The 18,599-nt window shown below is 39.2% G+C and overlaps 2 protein-coding genes across 5 annotated transcripts in view; both read left to right on the top strand.

The window, feature by feature from the left end:
* Window positions 1-13,281, top strand: part of kansl1l (KAT8 regulatory NSL complex subunit 1-like) — a 32,450-nt gene extending 19,169 nt beyond the window's left edge. For 3 of the 4 annotated variants that reach the window (XM_047371463.1, XM_047371461.1, XM_047371462.1), the window contains 8 exons: window positions 3,901-4,047; window positions 9,339-9,439; window positions 10,652-10,764; window positions 10,970-11,027; window positions 11,124-11,239; window positions 11,430-11,550; window positions 12,428-12,660; window positions 12,857-13,281. In XM_047371463.1, the coding sequence (XP_047227419.1) occupies window positions 3,901-4,047; window positions 9,339-9,439; window positions 10,652-10,764; window positions 10,970-11,027; window positions 11,124-11,239; window positions 11,430-11,550; window positions 12,428-12,646 (875 nt within the window). In that variant the 3' untranslated portion in view covers window positions 12,647-12,660; window positions 12,857-13,281. The remainder of the gene's footprint in view (window positions 1-3,900; window positions 4,048-9,338; window positions 9,440-10,651; window positions 10,765-10,969; window positions 11,028-11,123; window positions 11,240-11,429; window positions 11,551-12,427; window positions 12,661-12,856) is intronic. The other variant, XM_047371464.1, reaches the window with a different exon arrangement.
* Window positions 13,282-15,733: 2,452 nt separating this feature from the next.
* LOC124870865 (microtubule-associated protein 2-like) overlaps window positions 15,734-18,599 on the top strand; it is a gene marked incomplete at its 3' end in the record, with an annotated part of 102,563 nt that continues 99,697 nt past the window's right edge. Inside the window, exon 1 of the mRNA XM_047369691.1 lies at window positions 15,734-15,782. The remainder of the gene's footprint in view (window positions 15,783-18,599) is intronic.

Here is an 18,599-nt window from a genome sequence, read left to right as displayed (position 1 = left end):
GGTGTACTGGCCTGTCTCCTGGTAGTGCCTCCAGGCTCTGGACACTACGCTGACAGACACAGCAAACCTTCTTGCCACAGCTCGCATTGATGTGCCATCCTGGATGAGCTGCACTACCTGAGCCACTTGTGTGGGTTGTAGAGTCCGTCTCATGCTACCACGAGTGTGAAAGCACCACCAACATTCAAAAGTGACCAAAACATCAGTCAGAACGCATAGGTACTGAGAAGTGGTCTGTGGTCCCCACCTGCAGAACCACTCCTTTATTGAGTGTGTCTTGCTAATCGCCAAAGATTTCCCCCTGTTGTCTATTCCATTTGAACAACATCATGTGAAATTGATTGTCAATCAGTGTTGCTTCCTAAGTGGACAGTTTGATTTCACAGAAGTTTGATTTACTTGGAGTTATATTGTGTTGTTTAAGTGTTCCCTTTATTTTTTTGAGCAGTGTATATAAGCTTTATCAAAATGGATAGTTTTAAGCCCAGTCTTAGAGGAAGACAGAGTATCTGCCTCACGAACTAAAGCTGGAGAGGAGCCTGACATTTAAAAAAATCTGCCTCAAGTTCTACAACTCTGGGAACCACCAGTAAACCTGCAGTCTCAGAGCGAAGTGCTCGGTTAGGAACAATCTGATAAAACTTGGTTTAGCTTGGTTATAGAGAGAGTTTTTATGTGAGAAGGAGAATTTGAAATTCTATTCTGGATTTAATAGGGAGCCAATGAAGAGAAGCTAAAAGTGGACCCGTATGATCTTTTTAATTCTCATCAGAACTCTTTCTGCAGTTTTTTGAATGAATGTTTTACACTTCCTGGTTGTAAAGAATTACAATAATCCATCCTTGAAGCAATAAATGCATGGACTATTTTTCTGCATCACTCTAGGAAAGGATATTTCTGACTTTAGGAATATTGCAGAGGTGAAAGAGGGAAGTCCTTGAAACTAGTTTCTTATGGAATACATATCGCATACTGGTCAAGGATGACATCAAATCACCAAGAACCTTATAGTAAGACGATGAATCGCAAGAAGGATGGCATCAGGTTGTCCGAAAGTTTTAGATCTTTGTTTATTTTACAGGAACAGTAAATACTTGAAAGTCTCCAGCTCTACACTTGTTTCTTTTTATGTCAGATGACCCACCGGGCCTGCATGAGGGATCCAACTGAGCTGTAAACTGACATGAAATTGTGTGACATATCACCAGTGTTAGAATGTGTGTTTATGTGCTACTTTACATTTTTATTTCTGCATTTAAGTCCTAAGATCACCATGGGATTTAAATCCTGACATGGCTGTTTTTAGTGGAAAGCAGTGGAAGAAAGACAGGAAAAGGTGGAGATAAGAGTGCAACTAGTAGACACAAAGGAACCGCATTCAATATAGATGAAAACGTTACATTCACAGCTCCCTGCTGATTTCATGTCCGTATAGCGGCGGAAAACAGTTTGTTAATATTTAATCACCCAAAATTACAGCCTCATATAAATATACTGTTATCAATGTAGCTAAAATTAAATAGGACCAGTCCCGACACCTCATTATAGACTAATGGCTTGGAAAATCTTGAATAAATACATATGAATGAATAGAATAAAAATTAAAATGATCAAAAACACACTTCACTGTGATTTACATTTAGATTTGTACTAGTTTTTATGCGTGCCATGACGTTTTCAGAGAGGAACGAGAGGTTAATCTGTCATAGCCAATTTAGACTGGATTATGTAGTTTACAAACTGATCATAAATACACCATCTTGGCCTATCCAGCCATAGAGCCAAGATCTTTAGGAACAACAAACAAGAATCAACCAGTCCGAAACACAGAGGTACTGAAGAATTACATAGAAAGAAGACAAAAACCACAGGTTTCATCACAGTAAGAGCTTGAGCAATTATCTCATTATCACAAGATAACTTTTATCATCACAAGATAATTAGAAAATGATCTCCTGGTCTGGAGATGATAACAGCTGAAAAATGTTTTTGGCTGGCATGGCTGCTGCGCTCATTTGGATGTTAGAGGTATAAAAACATTCATCTTGATGGAAAAGGGATTTAAAACATTTCTCTATCAGTGTATGAATTATATAAATAAATCAGAATCAGCTTTATTGCCAAGTTCGTACATACAAAATAAATAAATACATAAATGAACCCTATGCAGTTAGTATTTTAGGGGGGGAATGTCAGGTAAGCTATGGGAATCTGGTGCTCAGAAAGATAAAGCTCAAGATACAGGTCCTTCTCAAAATATTAGCATATTGTGATGAAGTTCATTATTTTCCATAATGTCATGATGAAAATTTAACATTCATATATTTTAGATTCATTGCACACTAACTGAAATATTTCAGGTCTTTTATTGTCTTAATACGGATGATTTTGGCATACAGCTCATGAAAACCCAAAATTCCTATCTCACAAAATTAGCATATTTCATCCGACCAATAAAAGAAAAGTGTTTTTAATACAAAAAACGTCAACCTTCAAATAATCATGTACAGTTATGCACTCAATACTTGGTTGGGAATCCTTTTGCAGAAATGACTGCTTCAATGCGGCGTGGCATGGAGGCAATCAGCCTGTGGCACTGCTGAGGTCTTATGGAGGCCCAGGATGCTTCGATAGCGGCCTTTAGCTCATCCAGAGTGTTGGGTCTTGAGTCTCTCAACGTTCTCTTCACAATATCCCACAGATTCTCTATGGGGTTCAGGTCAGGAGAGTTGGCAGGCCAATTGAGCACAGTGATACTATGGTCAATAAACCATTTACCAGTGGTTTTGGCACTGTGAGCAGGTGCCAGGTCGTGCTGAAAAATGAAATCTTCATCTCTATAAAGCTTTTCAGCAGATGGAAGCATGAAGTGCTCCAAAATCTCCTGATAGCTAGCTGCATTGACCCTGCCCTTGATAAAACACAGTGGACCAACACCAGCAGCTGACACGGCACCCCAGACCATCACTGACTGTGGGTACTTGACACTGGACTTCTGGCATTTTGGCATTTCCTTCTCCCCAGTCTTCCTCCAGACTCTGGCACCTTGATTTCCAAATGACATGCAGAATTTGCTTTCATCCGAAAAAAGTACTTTGGACCACTGAGCAACAGTCCAGTGCTGCTTCTCTGTAGCCCAGGTCTGGGGAATGCGGCACCTGTAGCCCATTTCCTGCACACGCCTGTGCACGGTGGCTCTGGATGTTTCTACTCCAGACTCAGTCCACTGCTTCCGCAGGTCCCCCAAGGTCTGGAATCGGCCCTTCTCCACAATCTTCCTCAGGGTCCGGTCACCTCTTCTCGTTGTGCAGCGTTTTCTGCCACACTTTTTCCTTCCCACAGACTTCCCACTGAGGTGCCTTGATACAGCACTCTGGGAACAGCCTATTCGTTCAGAAATTTCTTTCTGTGTCTTACCCTCTTGCTTGAGGGTGTCAATAGTGGCCTTCTGGACAGCAGTCAGGTCGGCAGTCTTACCCATGATTGGGGTTTTGAGTGATGAACCAGGCTGGGAGTTTTAAAGGCCTCAGGAATCTTTTGCAGGTGTTTAGAGTTAACTCGTTGATTCAGATGATTAGGTTCATAGCTTGTTTAGAGACCCTTTTAATGATATGCTAATTTTGTGAGATAGGAATTTTGGGTTTTCATGAGCTGTATGCCAAAATCATCCGTATTAAGACAATAAAAGACCTGAAATATTTCAGTTAGTGTGCAATGAATCTAAAATATATGAATGTTACATTTTCATCATTACATTATGGAAAATAATGAACTTCATCACAATATGCTAATATTTTGAGAAGGACCTGTAGATTTGTTGCTTTTATAAAACAATATCATAAGAGAAGCATGAAAACCACATTAACGAGTCTAATTTATGCCTTATGTGTTTACTTCCAGGTAGGAAACGCAAGCAACATGTGCGGCGTAGTAAAAGGGGAGTTTTGGGTCTGTCACCAATCAGGTCATCAGGATCTGCTTGGAGTCAGTGCAGGCGATCCAATCAGAGAAAAAGGAAGAGAGGACGCCTCTGCAGACTGACTAAAGGTGTGTTTCCAGTATATACAGGGGTGAAAGTGAGCCTGTACGGTCCGGTACTGCGTACCACTAAAAGATTCTGCGCCGGTACGCAGTACCGGGAAGAGAGAAGAACGGCTGTCTGCTATGAAGCCCTCATCCAGAACCAGTTATGGCTGCAAAAACTCACGAGCACACAAAGAAGATCAGATCTGCTACCAAAAGCCAGTCTAAAACATAAATATCGTTTTTTTCCCCTCATTCCAAATAGTTTCTGAACTGTTTTGCTATGATGGAGCCTCAATGTTCTTGCTTTCTCCCCTCGGAGTTCGAGGCTTTTGTGAACGGCCAGCTTTTAAAACGAGCACCGCTACGTTTAATGTCTGTCTGCTCGCTGCTAAATACCCCAGTTAAAAGCAAAGGGAGAGAAACTAGTTGTGTTTCATGTTATTTTGCTGAACTACAACAACACAGTACAACTCGAAAACAAACGTTACGACCAGAGATTTCACATACACTACACGAGAGCGCATGCGCGCTTACCCCCTATATAGAACGGTTGCCAAGGAGGTTGGTGCGTTCGATTTAAGAGCCTGGGAAATTTTACACAGGTGGTGCACATACATACAAAAACACCCCTTGCATTAGGACAGGACGAACTATAAATCACTTACCTTCTACAGACTTTTAAATAAAAACCGCGAAAACAACCAAACTTTCAAATTTTTAATTTAAATGAAATCAAAACTTGACCACAATGTAGAGAACAATAGCTTCTTTGCTCAAAAGAAAAGACGGAAACTGAAGAAGTTATGCATCAGAAAATGGTTCATCATTGTTTCATACATGGCAGCTCTTTAACAATTTATATATATATATATATATATATGCATATATGCCCCCAGTGCCTCCCCAGCCCCCCCTCTAGCTCCGCCCCTGAGTTTAGAAAAGAATTTAAAACTACTTTCACCTCTGGGTATATACAGGTCCTTCTCAAAATATTAGCATATTGTGATAATGTTCATTATTTTCCATAATATCATGATGAAAATTTAACATTCATATATTTTAGATTCATTGCACACTAACTGAAATATTTCTAGTTTTTTATTGTCTTAATACGGATGATTTTGGCATACAGCTCATGAAAACCCAAAATTCCTATCTCACAAAATTAGCATATTTCATCCGACCAATAAAAGAAAAGTGTTTTTAATACAAAAAACGTCAACCTTCAAATAATCATGTACAGTTATGCACTCAATACTTGGTCGGGAATCCTTTTGCAGAAATGACTGCTTATATGCGGCGTGGCATGGAGGCAATCAGCCTGTGGCACTGCTGAGGTCTTACGGAGGCCCAGGATGCTTCGATAGCGGCCTTTAGCTCATCCAGAGTGTTGGGTCTTGAGTCTCTCAACGTTCTCTTCACAATATCCCACAGATTCTCTATGGGGTTCAGGTCAGGAGAGTTGGCAGGCCAATTGAGCACAGTGATACCATGGTCAGTAAACCATTTACCAGTGGTTTTGGCACTGTGAGCAGGTGCCAGGTCATGCTGAAAAATGAAATCTTCATCTCCATAAAGCTTTTCAGCAGATGGAAGCATGAAGTGCTCCAAAATCTCCTGATAGCTAGCTGCATTGACCCTGCCCTTGATAAAACACAGTGGACCAACACCAGCAGCTGACACGGCACCCCAGACCATCACTGACTGTGGGTACTTGACACTGGACTTCTGGCATTTTGGCATTTCCTTCTCCCCAGTCTTCCTCCAGACTCTGGCACCTTGATTTCCGATTGACATGCAGAATTTGCTTTCATCCGAAAAAAGTACTTTGGACCACTGAGCAACAGTCCAGTGCTGCTTCTCTGTAGCCCAGGTCAGGCGCTTCTGCCGCTGTTTCTGGTTCAAAAGTGGCTTGACCTGGGGAATGCGGCACCTGTAGCCCATTTCCTGCACACGCCTGTGCACGGTGGCTCTGGATGTTTCTACTCCAGACTCAATCCACTGTTTCCGCCGGTCCCCCAAGGTCTGGAATCGACCCTTCTCCACAATCTTCCTCAGGGTCCGGTCACCTCTTCTCGTTGTGCAGCGTTTTCTGCCACACTTTTTCCTTCCCACAGACTTCCCACTGAGGTGCCTTGATACAGCACTCTGGGAACAGCCTATTCGTTCAGAAATTTCTTTCTGTGTCTTACCCTCTTGCTTGAGGGTGTCAATAGTGGCCTTCTGGACAGCAGTCAGGTCGGCAGTCTTACCCATGATTGAGGTTTTGAGTGATGAACCAGGCTGGGAGTTTTAAAGGCCTCAGGAATCTTTTTCAGGTGTTTAGAGTTAACTCGTTGATTCAGATGATTAGGTTCATAGCTCGTTTAGAGACCCTTTTAATGATATGCTAATTTTGTGAGATAGGAATTTTGGGTTTTCATGAGCTGTATGCCAAAATCATCCGTATTAAGACAATAAAAGACCTGAAATATTTCAGTTAGTCTGCAATGAATCTAAAATATATTAATGTTAAATTTTCATCATGACATTATGGAAAATAATGAACTTTATCACAATATGCTAATATTTTGAGAAGGACCTGTAGTATATACTGTTCAATGCTTACTCAGTAACTGAATGTTGCATGGGCTGAAATGAATCCACTAAGTCTAGTTGTTGTTTTAAAAGGTGCTGAATATAACACTTTTTAGCCGTTTTGTTTTCTTTTGATTCTTCTTGCAACTATAGCACACTGATATTAGCTGGTAATGAGTTGGGCTATCCTAGGCACAGATAGTTGGCTGCTTAATCGACATGCCTCTTGTAGCTTGCCAACTGTAGTTTTAAAAATAGTGCTACCTTAAATAGTATATAGTGATGGGTGGCACTCCTTTAGTTTCCACTCTATGACTGAAATATTTCTAAAGAGCTGAATTTGTCTTTCTTATAAGCAAGACAAAAGTAAAGCGCAGCCAGCGCACAGCAACAGATGGGGGAGGGGAGATTGCTGTGTTAGTCTATTCTCCACCCAGCCATTGAAAAACCAGGACACACTTTCTCTGCAATCTCAATAAAATGATGTGTAAACCGTAGGAATGTTGTGATGGAAAACTTGGTACACCTTCATACTGGTAGCAAACATATGCCAAAATATATGAGTATGTTTTTTTTTTATTGAAATGAACAGACTTGCTTGTAACCAGCAACATTTGCTAAGATATGAAACAGTTTTATGTCATTTAAATTCAACTTAGAGATAAGGTAAGGTAAGTTTATTTATACAGCGCTTTTCAGCAACGAGACACTCAAAGCGCTGTACATACAATTACAATACAATCACAAAGCAAATAAACACAGATACAGACACAGAAAAACAAATCAAATGATAAAATCAAACAACAGAAGTAATTTTAAAAAGTAAAATCAAATAAAGAGAATAGAATAGAATGATGGACAAGAAAATTAAAGAAACATTGGACCCAAAACGCAACTAATCATGCCTAAATGGCTCAGTCAAAGGCCACTCTAAACAAATACGTTTTTAATCTTGATTTAAAGCAAATTTAGGGTTTCGGCACTTTTACAGTTTTCTGGCAGTTTATTCCAGATTAGTGGAGCATAAGAACTAAAAGCTGCTTCTCCATGTTTGGTTCTGGTTCTGGGTATGCAGAGTAGATTTGAGCGAGATGACTTGAGCCTGGGTCTGGCTGGTTGATACACTGACAACAAATCTGTAATGTATTTTGGTGCTAAGCCATTCAGTGATTTATAGACTAACAGAAGTATTTTAAAGTCTATTCTCTGAGCTACATGGAGTCAGTGTAAGGACTTTAGAACCAGGGTGATGTGCTCCACTTTCTTAGTTCTAGTGATGACGCGGGCAGCAGCGTTCTGGATCAACTGCAGCTGTCTGATCAACTTTTTAGGCAGACCTGTGAAGACACCGTTGCAGTAATCAATTCTACTAAAGATGAACGCATGAATTAGTTTTTCAAGGTCCTGCTGAGACATTAGTCCTTTAATCCTGGAGATGTTCTTTAGGTGATAGAAGGCCGACCTAGTTACTACCTTTATGTGCCTCTGAAGGTTCAGGTCTGAGTCCATCACTACACCCAGGTTTCGAGCCTGACTGGTGGTTTCTAGCTGTATTAACTGAAGCTGTGTGCTAACTTTTAAACGCTCTTACTTTGGTCCAAAGATTATTAGTTGAGTTTTGTTTTGATTCAGCTGAAGAAAATTTAGGCCCATCCATGCATTGATTTCTTCTAAGCATTTACCCAGCGCTTGAATGGGTTCATAGTCACCTGGTGACATCGTAACGTATAGCTGTGTGTCGTCTGCATAGTTATGATAACTTACGTTGTTGTTTATTAAAATCTGAGTTAGGTGGAGCATGTAGATATTGAATAGAAGGGGCCCTAAGATGGACCCTTGGGGAACGCCACATGTGATTTTTGTGGTCTCTGATGTAAAGTTTCCTACTGACACAAAAAAGTCCCTGTCCTTCAAGTAGGATTTAAACCAGTTGAGTGCTGTACCAGAAAGGCTAACCCAGTGTTCCAGGCGCTCTAATAAAATGGAGTGATCAACAGTGTCGAATGCTGCACTAAGGTCCACTAATACCAGCACTGTGGTTCTTCCACAGTCTGCATTTATACGGATGTCATTGAACACCTTGGCAAGAGCAGTCTCTGTACTGTGGTGAGCACGGAAGCCTGACTGGAAAACATCAAAGTGGCTGGTCATTGTTAGGAAGTTGTTTAACTGCTGAAACACATCTTTTTTAATAATCTTACTGATGAAGGGGAGGTTTGATATAGGCCTGTAGTTCTGTAGTAGCAGCTTGTCCAAGTTGCTCTTTTTCAATAGAGGTAGGTTGTAGCCCATGTCCTACTATATGGTGGTTACAGGCTCAGTCCACACCTTGTGAATCTCCTTTAAACCGTTGAATGGGATTGCGTCACAGTTATTTAGAGCAGGAGTTTCCCACTGAGGTCCCAAGTTGCTCTTTTTCAATAGAGGTTTGATAATTGCTGTTTTTAGGGCCTGGGGGAAAACACCTGACAAAAGGGACGTGTTTATTATTTGAGTTAAATCAGATGTTATTACAGGCAAAGCTTTCTTAAGGATGGAGATGGAGCTAGGGTTGAATTTCTGTTTAAAAAAGTTGATCACAAAGATAGTGAGACAAAATTAGCTCATGGCTAACGACTGCCGATTAGTTTTGCATCGGTTTAATCATATTTGTATCACGTTTTTAGGCTGAGTGAAACACTGTTATCACCAGTGATGTAGTCTCACCAATAGGTTTGGTATGTGTTTGTATCTAGAAGATCAGGATGTCCTGTACCAACTCTGTGATCTTGGAGACGGTTCGAACGACATGCTGGAGGAAAACCTTGGGCAGTTCACGCTCAGCCGGGCCACACAGGTACCGTACTCAGTCTCATTCGACTGTTTGTCGACCCCTTAAATAAATGAAAGTGACTACTGTCTAATTATACACTACCAAAGAGTAGTACGAAAACTAAATTTATACTAAACATATAAAACCAGATGTTACATCTGTACTGACTTCATGACCATTTGGTTATCACTATTGTGCTAACTATTAAGCTGGTAAAAGGGTTATGTTAATGCTTAATGTTAGCTGTATATATCACTGTATAAAATAAATAGTATTTTGTTGTCCTTCAAAACCCAAAATTAAATCAACAATTAAATTAAAATATCTAAAACAAATAATACTGAAGCACCTAAGCAAGAAAACAAGAAGTAAAAAGAAATATTCAGTCCTTGACACTTTTATTATTGTTATTATTATTATTATTATACTGCATCATTTTACCGTTTCCTATTCAATTCTTTAGAAGAGGTTCATTGATGTCTGATCAAGTTGTTTATTTTATTACTTGTTTTCTAAAAAGAATAATGAGACTCTTTTAGCTTTTTCTCTAACCCAACAAACCCATTTTTCGGTTAAAACTGCCCAACTTCTGTCCCAACAGACAGAGGCTAATGAATTACCCCGGCTGTATTTATTATTTGTATATATTAATGTGCCATGATGTCATTCATGCAGTCTAGTTAACATAAATTATTTTCTGCTAGCACGCAGTTAACATGTTGATTCAAACAGACATGCCTAAACAATAATGCAGTGCCAACATGAGACACAGTGGAGTAAATGGAAAGTCTTCATTGTGGACCTCGGACCAGAAATGTTTGCCGTTTTTAATTTCAGAAAGAGTCCAAATACTGTTTTCTTTTTCTGAAGGGCAACTTTTTTAGTGTGCAGCAAATCAGTTATGGAGATGTTCCCATTTTGCTGCTTAAATGTAGTGTTATGTGTGGTTGTGGCAGTTTTACATAACTAATTCTACTGCTGCTCTTTCCTATAGTGCCTATAGCAGGTCTATACAGCCTATTCAGTGGAACCATCTAATGAATAATTGTCCTGTTATCAAGAGCACACAGGTTTATTTCAGACTACTTCTGTTGTGCAGAACATAGTCCTCTGCATATGCATGCATACAATCAAATAAAGGGACATTTTTATCAATGTGTAAATGTGAACCTTTGTGAATATTTACTGTAGTGTTCACTCTGCAAATGCGCTAACATATTTTATATTTCTTTTTAGGGCTTTCTTCGCAAACACCGTAGAGGCCGTGTGTACAACATCAATGACATTGTCATTCCTGTGCCACTTTCTAAGGTGGAAAAGCCTCAGTACAAAGACATCCTGACACCCAGGTATACAACAAGAGTGCTCTCAAAGGAGTTTCCGTTTGACAGTTTTTTTCTAATTCAGTATAATCTTTTCTTTTTTACTCATAATTTCATGATTGTATTGATTCAAATTTTTTAAAGAGACAGATGCACGTTTCTTTTGCTCTTTCAAAGAGATTTAGAAATACGCAGATCATATTAATTGAAACACTACCTGTCTTTCATTTAGTTGGCGTGTAATCGACGTCCAGGGTTTGACGGCTACAAAGGCTGACGAGGATCAGAAGGTAATGCTCGCTCTGCTGCACATAAACATGTTGATGTCATTCTTCATTCTTGAATGAACAGTTATCATCTTTCAGTGTGTTCTTTGTCGTGTACAGATGGAGGATCTCAGTGATGAAGTCTTTGCTCGGAGGCACCTTGCTTTGGAGCAGAAGGAGAAGCGGCGCTGGTCATCCTGGGATAAGAGGATGACATCCTGCAGACGTCCTACAAGGTGGCTGCACACAAACAGACTTATTCACAAATGTAGGATGGAAGCTGTGCTGCATTTACGATGCTGCTGTTTCTGGTTTTTGTTCATCTTTATATAAAAACAATCTGTGTGAAAGCTGAGTTTAAAGAAATGTTCTCATGGAGGTTCATGGGGATTGCTTTTGTGTTTTTTTTTTTTTTTTCCTCTCCAGATCTGGTAGCAGGCTATCGAGCAGTGCCGGTGGGATGTGCACATCAGGAGAGGAGGGCTCTGAGGAGTGGAATTGTGCTCAGCTGGATTCTGATGAGCAGCCGTGGTCGGAAGAGCAGATGGTATGATCTTAGACTCTGCTTCTGAAACACCTAATCTTTAACACAAACTGAGAATATGATAGCAATGCACTAAGAAAGGATAAACCTCAAACTGAATCCTGCTCAGAGGTTTTTTTATTGGTTGAGGGACCATCCAGTTTCCCTTCTGCCACTAATATGTAGTTTATTTATTATTACAGTTAAATTGATCATCAAACAGTTTATTCATATCAATATTTATCGGTAGGACGCCAGAAAATCTGTTCAGCTGTTAGCCAAAGAACTTGGCATTGTTTTCAATATGAAGACGATAATCTGTTTGCTTTTAAACTACACATTTTCTCTTTAGTGCTTACATTAGTTGAAATGTGTTTTCTGTAATATCCCTATCCATGATTGCATGTTTTTTTTAATCATTTTGCACAGTAAAAGAATATAAATCAGTCTAATAGCCTTAGCCATTTTCAGTGAGGCTTATGCGAGCTGGAAAGCCTCGTGAGTTCTTGAGAGTCTACAAAGATACTTGTCTCCACTTGTTTCCCCTGATCCTGCTTTGATTGTAGGACTCTCTACTTCCTTGCTGTGATTGGAGGGGGAGCAAGCTGCTACTTATCCAGGCTTTTCTAATCAGCTTTCTCATCACCGCAGATATGCGCTACACCACAGCTTTGCGATCCACCCAAACAAACCGCGACCTTCACTGAAATGATGCAGGCGACAAAGAATGAATTAAGCGACGGGACTGGTCCAAATAAAGCATTTAGCAGATTTATTTTACAGCTGAAGGAGTTTCATATGCTGTTTATTTTTCATTGTATTTAATAAACAGTATAAAAAAAGATTTGTGGTTGTCAGCTAATAGACAAAAACCACCTTATCTGCTCTGTATTTCCTGTAGCCTCAGGCACCTTGGGAGTCCCGAGTCTTTCCTCTGGATGAGCATGAGGAAGCCGCTCTGCTTTCTGGTGAAGTGAAAATCCCATCTAGGTGGACAGAATCCAGCTGTCTTTCTCTCTCATCAAAGCCCTTCAACTCCCATCTGTCTCCACCTCAGTCAGCCTGTACTACGCTGCCCTCTTCAGGACAAAATAAGAGCTGTGCGTCGAGTGGCAGCTGAGGTTACCTCTATAGGTAAAGGAGGTGGCATTTTAGGTTATTGTTCATTTGTACTTAATTTCTTAATATCTCAGCAATTATACTTGACATTTATATTATAATTGGTTCTAAATCATGTAATTTAAGTCTAGAAAAGGATAAGTGATTGAAACTTTAAATCAATGCTTTATATTGGCCAGTTCAGTTATTAAGTATATGCTTTGTTTTTCAGCTTTCCCCACATCAGGGACCACGAGCCAAAAGAAGTCCACAGGAAACCTTCACTGGGGTACTGCATACAGTCAATGAAAATGTTTCATTTAATGTGATAAACTCAATACTTCGATGCAAATGTCATTATTTCGTATTGTGAGGTGTGTCACAGTTGTCTTAACTGACCACTGTGACTCTTGGCTCGGTTTTTAATGTAAATGCGAGGCTGTCTGTAATGTAATATAGAGCAATATCTGATTTGTATTTAGTTTACAGTTGTCACACGCTATTTATTCTCAAAGTTGTCTCACAAAAATGTACAGATGTAAAGACCTAAGTAGACACATTTATTTATATAATCTTTGATTGTTTTTATATGTTTTGATTTTCATATGTGCTGTCTTATTTTTTAATGAAAACAGTAAATGTCGTCATTGGCAAACATTGTGGTTTTAATGCTTCACCACGTGATTCATGTGCATGATTGATTATTTCTTTCAGGTTTCAGAGATTACTCATGCATTTATAAGCACAGGAGATGCAGCTTGTTTAAATGCCGGAGCAATAATGAAATAATCTCATTTGTGTTAATAGTGGTCTGGAAATAGCATGGAATTTGACTTAAGCATTTTCAAGGTCCTAGTTAGGTATGGAAAAAGAAAATGGAGTATGAAAAAATAATATATATACCGTACTTATTCCCTGCCAGCTGTCTACATGTTAAATATCTCAGTTTGTCACTTTAATCAGACTGCTTTTATGTTCTTTATAAAAGAATCATCCATCCATCCTTCCTTGAACTTTTATATTTAAAAAGACTCGATAATCTGAAAATATGTACCTCTTAAAGAAGGGAATATTGAAATGAAAAATGTGTAGAAAACCTGTAATGAGTAGATCTAAATATCCACATTTCACTGTGCTATTTTTTAACATCAGCTAAAATGTAAAGCAAAAAAGTGCTTCATTTTAGCATATATTTAAATTTGGGAAAGAGTCCACAATTATAAGAAAAGTAGAATATGGCTTTCCTTACACTACATCTCAAACTAGTGCATTTCTATGTAAGAAGTGACATTAAATAAAACATCTAGTCTTTTCAAAGGTCTGATTTGTTTGTTATATTATTAAGTATGCTTCCAATAAATGGTATAGTCAGCATGTATAAAAGTTAATACTGGCATCAAATACTGTCAAATCATGTCAGTGATAAGATGTAACTAAAACATTTCAAAGTCACTGCTCTTCGGGCCAGAATTGGAGTGAAACAGCTTGTGCTTTACTCTTGAATGCATAATGTCCTTCTTTAATTTCCTTCACAACCAGTGAGAGGCCAGATGTGCAGATGGCAACTGAGGTCACGCCTCTAATTTTAATGAATTTATGTATCTAACTTCATACCAAGGACTTGGTACATGACCTCAAAAGTTAGAAACTCAGTTTAATCAAATACATTTTATTATAATACACAACTGGCAGATTCCAGATTTGTGAACGTAAATCTGATAAAACTTCAGGTACAAACCCTTTGTTTACAAGTGATATCCTCTTTTGTGGTTCATGATGATCTACTGAGAACATGTGCTTAAAATACTCCTATCAAGTCAGTACATTTACATATTAATTGATCCTTCTGTTAGTTTCATTTAGTAGTTCTCGCTCTTGTTAGGAGTTATGATTGATAGATCATGTCTTGTGATGAAAAGTTAAGAAGATAAAAGTCACATCTTCAGTTTGACGTCCACCTTGTTTTTCTTTTATTGACCAAAGCACTGGGTTGTTTTAATGTGAAAGCAAAAAGAACCACTGATGGCTACAAGGATGGACATACAGCTTGGAAAATCAGTGAACAAATCGGCAACAACATGCACTTTATCTTAGTGTATATATTTATTGTATTTGATCTAACTAAAATATATCAGAACATAAAAAATAAACGTCTTTAATTATTGATGCAGAAAGGCTCAACTAACGTATTTAGTATAAAAATGGGCTCAATTTTCTATATTTATGTAATTATTGCAGGTGCACACGAGGGGGCGCCATTATATCAAAGTATGAACATGTAGCTACTATTGCCAATGACTTGCATCACATCAGATAAATTAGTTTAATCAAAATATATTTTTGTATTACCTGTAAAATTATCATGTATAGCTGTTTTTAATCAATTCAAAAATTTCCAGCTTAGCAAAAATATTCCTGCGGGACCAGGAATATTATCATATACATTTAAATGTTTTGTCAATAAACCATCTTTGTCATGCTTTAAACAAAGGGAAAGATGTAACAAAGAACAAACTTCCAGCTATACTAAGCTGTGAGTAACTACTACATCTTAAATGGATAGCTTTAATACCAAAATCGCGACATAGCATTCACTTTGGCATTTATTTGATATGGGTATTTATTCATAATTTAACATGTTATTTACTGATATTTATCAATTACTATATAAGCCTTATCACCATCATCATCTGTTTTTAAAGAAAGGTTAAGTAGGCCTAAATATATTGCAGTTTCCATTCATTCACTAACAACGAGGCTATGAATATGACGTACCTGTTGAAACAGGAAGTGGCACTTTTATGGCCACCGAAATGAAGGTGACTAGTCAGCACATTGCGTCACATTTGATTTTTGCATTGAGTTGAATCAGCCCTCAGTGATTCTTAGCAGCACGAATCTACATTTCATTTCATAATTTACTCTACACCTTCAACGTTTTTTTCTCATATCTCCGAAAATGAAAATGTTCTGATATTTTTTATTGAACCTCTAGGGTAATTTCTAGCAAAAGTCTCCTCCAGAACACCGTAATAACCGATATAAACCAGAAGGCAGGTCTACCGGCGCGTATTGTTCCGGTATTACGGTAACTGAAAGGCTGCGGCGCCTCTGTCCGACAGACCCGGTGTTTTACTGGAAGACGCTGCACCGAACAGGTAAAGAATTCACTCTTCTCTTTAACGCTGCCTGCGTTACAATACAGCGGAAAACACAATTCATAACTCATTTAAAATCCGGTGACATTGACAGTCAGAGGTAACCTTTACCACCGGGCAGTAAACGAATATTTTAAGGAGCTGGACCTCTATGATGAGGTGGGAAAACCGAGGCATTGTTCGTGGACAGCAAAACTGGGTCTCGGTTCTTGTGAGTGTGTGTGTGTATGTGTTGGTTCTGTGGTACCACCCTGTTTTTAAACGGGCTATTCTGCGGGTTTAATCTGATGTGAAATCACAGCTGAGCAACAGATCTAGAAACCTAGATTCTGATGTGGGTGAGACCTGCTGATTGACCTAATTGTCCTGTGTCTTATTGGTCCAATTATACGCACTGGTCTGAAATGATAAGAATGTCTGCATTGGGCTTCGGAAAGGCTGCGGTCCCTGCAGGAACTTGGCTGGCTGTCCTGGCACTGAATGACTAGCAGGCTCCAGAGATTATTTTGCACATTACAGAAAAATACAGTATAGTATCTATAAGGTTATTTAAAAACAAGTGCTGAAATACAGTTGACTGCTATGTTTTTCCTCCTAATGACAGAGGGAGACATAGCTGGAAAAACTGATGCTGAGTCATATTGGCGTACCCCACTCTGATTGATCACATATGTTAAATCCCAATAATCTGCATGTCTGCTTTTGATATATATTTCCTATTGATTTCCATTTTAAATGACTGTAATATATATATCCTTATTTTGGCAAAATAATGGACTTTATTTTGATATAAAATAGGAATTCTAGTTACAATTCTCCATTGTAAGCCAAAATCAGGTAGGAGAGCCTGTAATGTATTGCCTCGAAGGTAAAATTTCTCCCTCTGAATGGATATTTAGTAAGCTCATACAAGATGGATTTCTTACTCAGAGCATGCTGGCTTCAGTCACATCTCATTTACATATTGAGGGGTGGGGGTTGGATATCGATTTCCCTTTGTCCAGTGTGTGCACATACATTTAGATACCTCATGCATTCAGGATGAGGCTGGGATTCATGGAGTGCTGCCGGTTGGAGCTTCATGAAGGAATGTTTCTGGAGATTCTAAATGATTGTTTCATGCTTTCCGTTTTGTGCTGGCAGCCATTTTTCTAATATGTCAGTCATTTTCTACCGCTTCTTCCATAGCTGGGGTTTTAAAAAGTTGCTGTTTCAAAATCACAAAATGTAGCATCACACTGTTACCAAGTTTTACAATAAAAGTAAGTTCTTTTTAATGAGATACCGAGAAAAACGCTGGAGCGACTAGATATTTCTTTGACTGTACAAAGCCTCAGCTAATACACTGCTGTTCCTCCCTCACCTGCTAATGCACACTGTTGATCAGCTGGCTGAAAGAAGGCCACAACATTCTTCTGATGCTGACCAATTTAGCTGTTTGAAAATATTACTGGTTGCAAAGGTCGGCCAGTCAGTCCTTTTCTATACCGCTTCTTCCATAGTGGGTTGCGGGGAAGCTGGTGCCTATCTCCAGCAGTCTATGGGCGGGAGGCGGGGTAAACCCTGGACAGGTTGCCAGTCCATCGCAGGGCAACACAGAAACACAGGACAAAAAACAACGCACACACTCATTCACGCCTAAGGGCAATTTAGAGAAACTAATTAACCTAACAGTCATGTTTTTGAACTGTGGGAGGAAGCCGGAGTACCCGGAGAGAGCCCATGCATGCATCGGGAGAACATGCAAACTCCATGCAGAAAGACCCCCGACCAGGAGTCGAACTGTGGACCTTCTGGCTGCAAGCCAACAGCGCTACCAACCGCGCCACCATGCATCAAACCGTCATCTAATATAATTTTTTTTTTATTTTGTATGTTGCACAATGCCATTAACATGAATGATTGCAGCAAGTGGGTGTGATCTGCACAATCTGATGTGCCTTAATAGTTTCAGTATCCAGTATTATGTGCATTTATGTTTTAAAAAAATACTCTTGAGCGATGCAGTTAGATGAGGACTTAGTCAAATTCTGTGTCAAGCCAGTCAGGCTTTGTTTATGTTTGCGTAAGGTCTTAGAGGGGAACTGGACCTTTAAGCTGTGTGTGCTAGTTTTTACAATAGAGGACAAAATATTTATACCCCTAGAATATTTCCACATTTTGTCACATTGCAACCACAAACCTTAATGTATTTTTCTAGGATTTTAATGGACTAACAGAAAATGATACAAGACTTTCAGAATGTTTTCCTAATAAAGTCTGAAACGTGCATTTGTATTTAAGTTATAAAACTGGTACCCAAGCCCAGCCATCAACTTTAAGATGCATCCCTTCTCCAAAATGTCTGAGTCAAATGAAAGGCTCATTACCAAGCCTCTGCAGAAGATGTGAGAGTTGAGTGACAATGGAGAGGGAATTCAACAATTTGATTCAGGTGTGCTGGAGAACTGATGCATCTAAGAGTTGCTCTCGAGAACTAGACTTGGGCAGATCTGTAATAAAACAACAACCCAGGATTTGATCCTCCCCAATCATCTAAAAATGGGTAAAGAATGACAACTGCAGACTTGCCAGGAGATGACGAAGAGACTGTTAAACAGATCCACAGCTGAGCGGGGAGAATCTGTCAACAAAATATTTGTGGTAGCCATGTAGGAGACACAGCTAACGTGTGAAAGAAGGCGCTCTTATCAGATGAAACCGAAATGAAACTTTCTGGCCTACATTCAAACTGCTAGGTTCTGCTGAAAATTAACACTGCACATTACCCTGAACACATCATCCCCACAAATGTGGTGGCAGCATCGTGCGGTGGTG

The sequence above is a fragment of the Girardinichthys multiradiatus genome, chromosome 7 (genome assembly GCF_021462225.1).
Source record: "Girardinichthys multiradiatus isolate DD_20200921_A chromosome 7, DD_fGirMul_XY1, whole genome shotgun sequence".
Classification (NCBI taxonomy): Eukaryota; Metazoa; Chordata; class Actinopteri; order Cyprinodontiformes; family Goodeidae; genus Girardinichthys; species Girardinichthys multiradiatus.
This window is presented reverse-complemented; position numbering and strand designations above follow the sequence as displayed.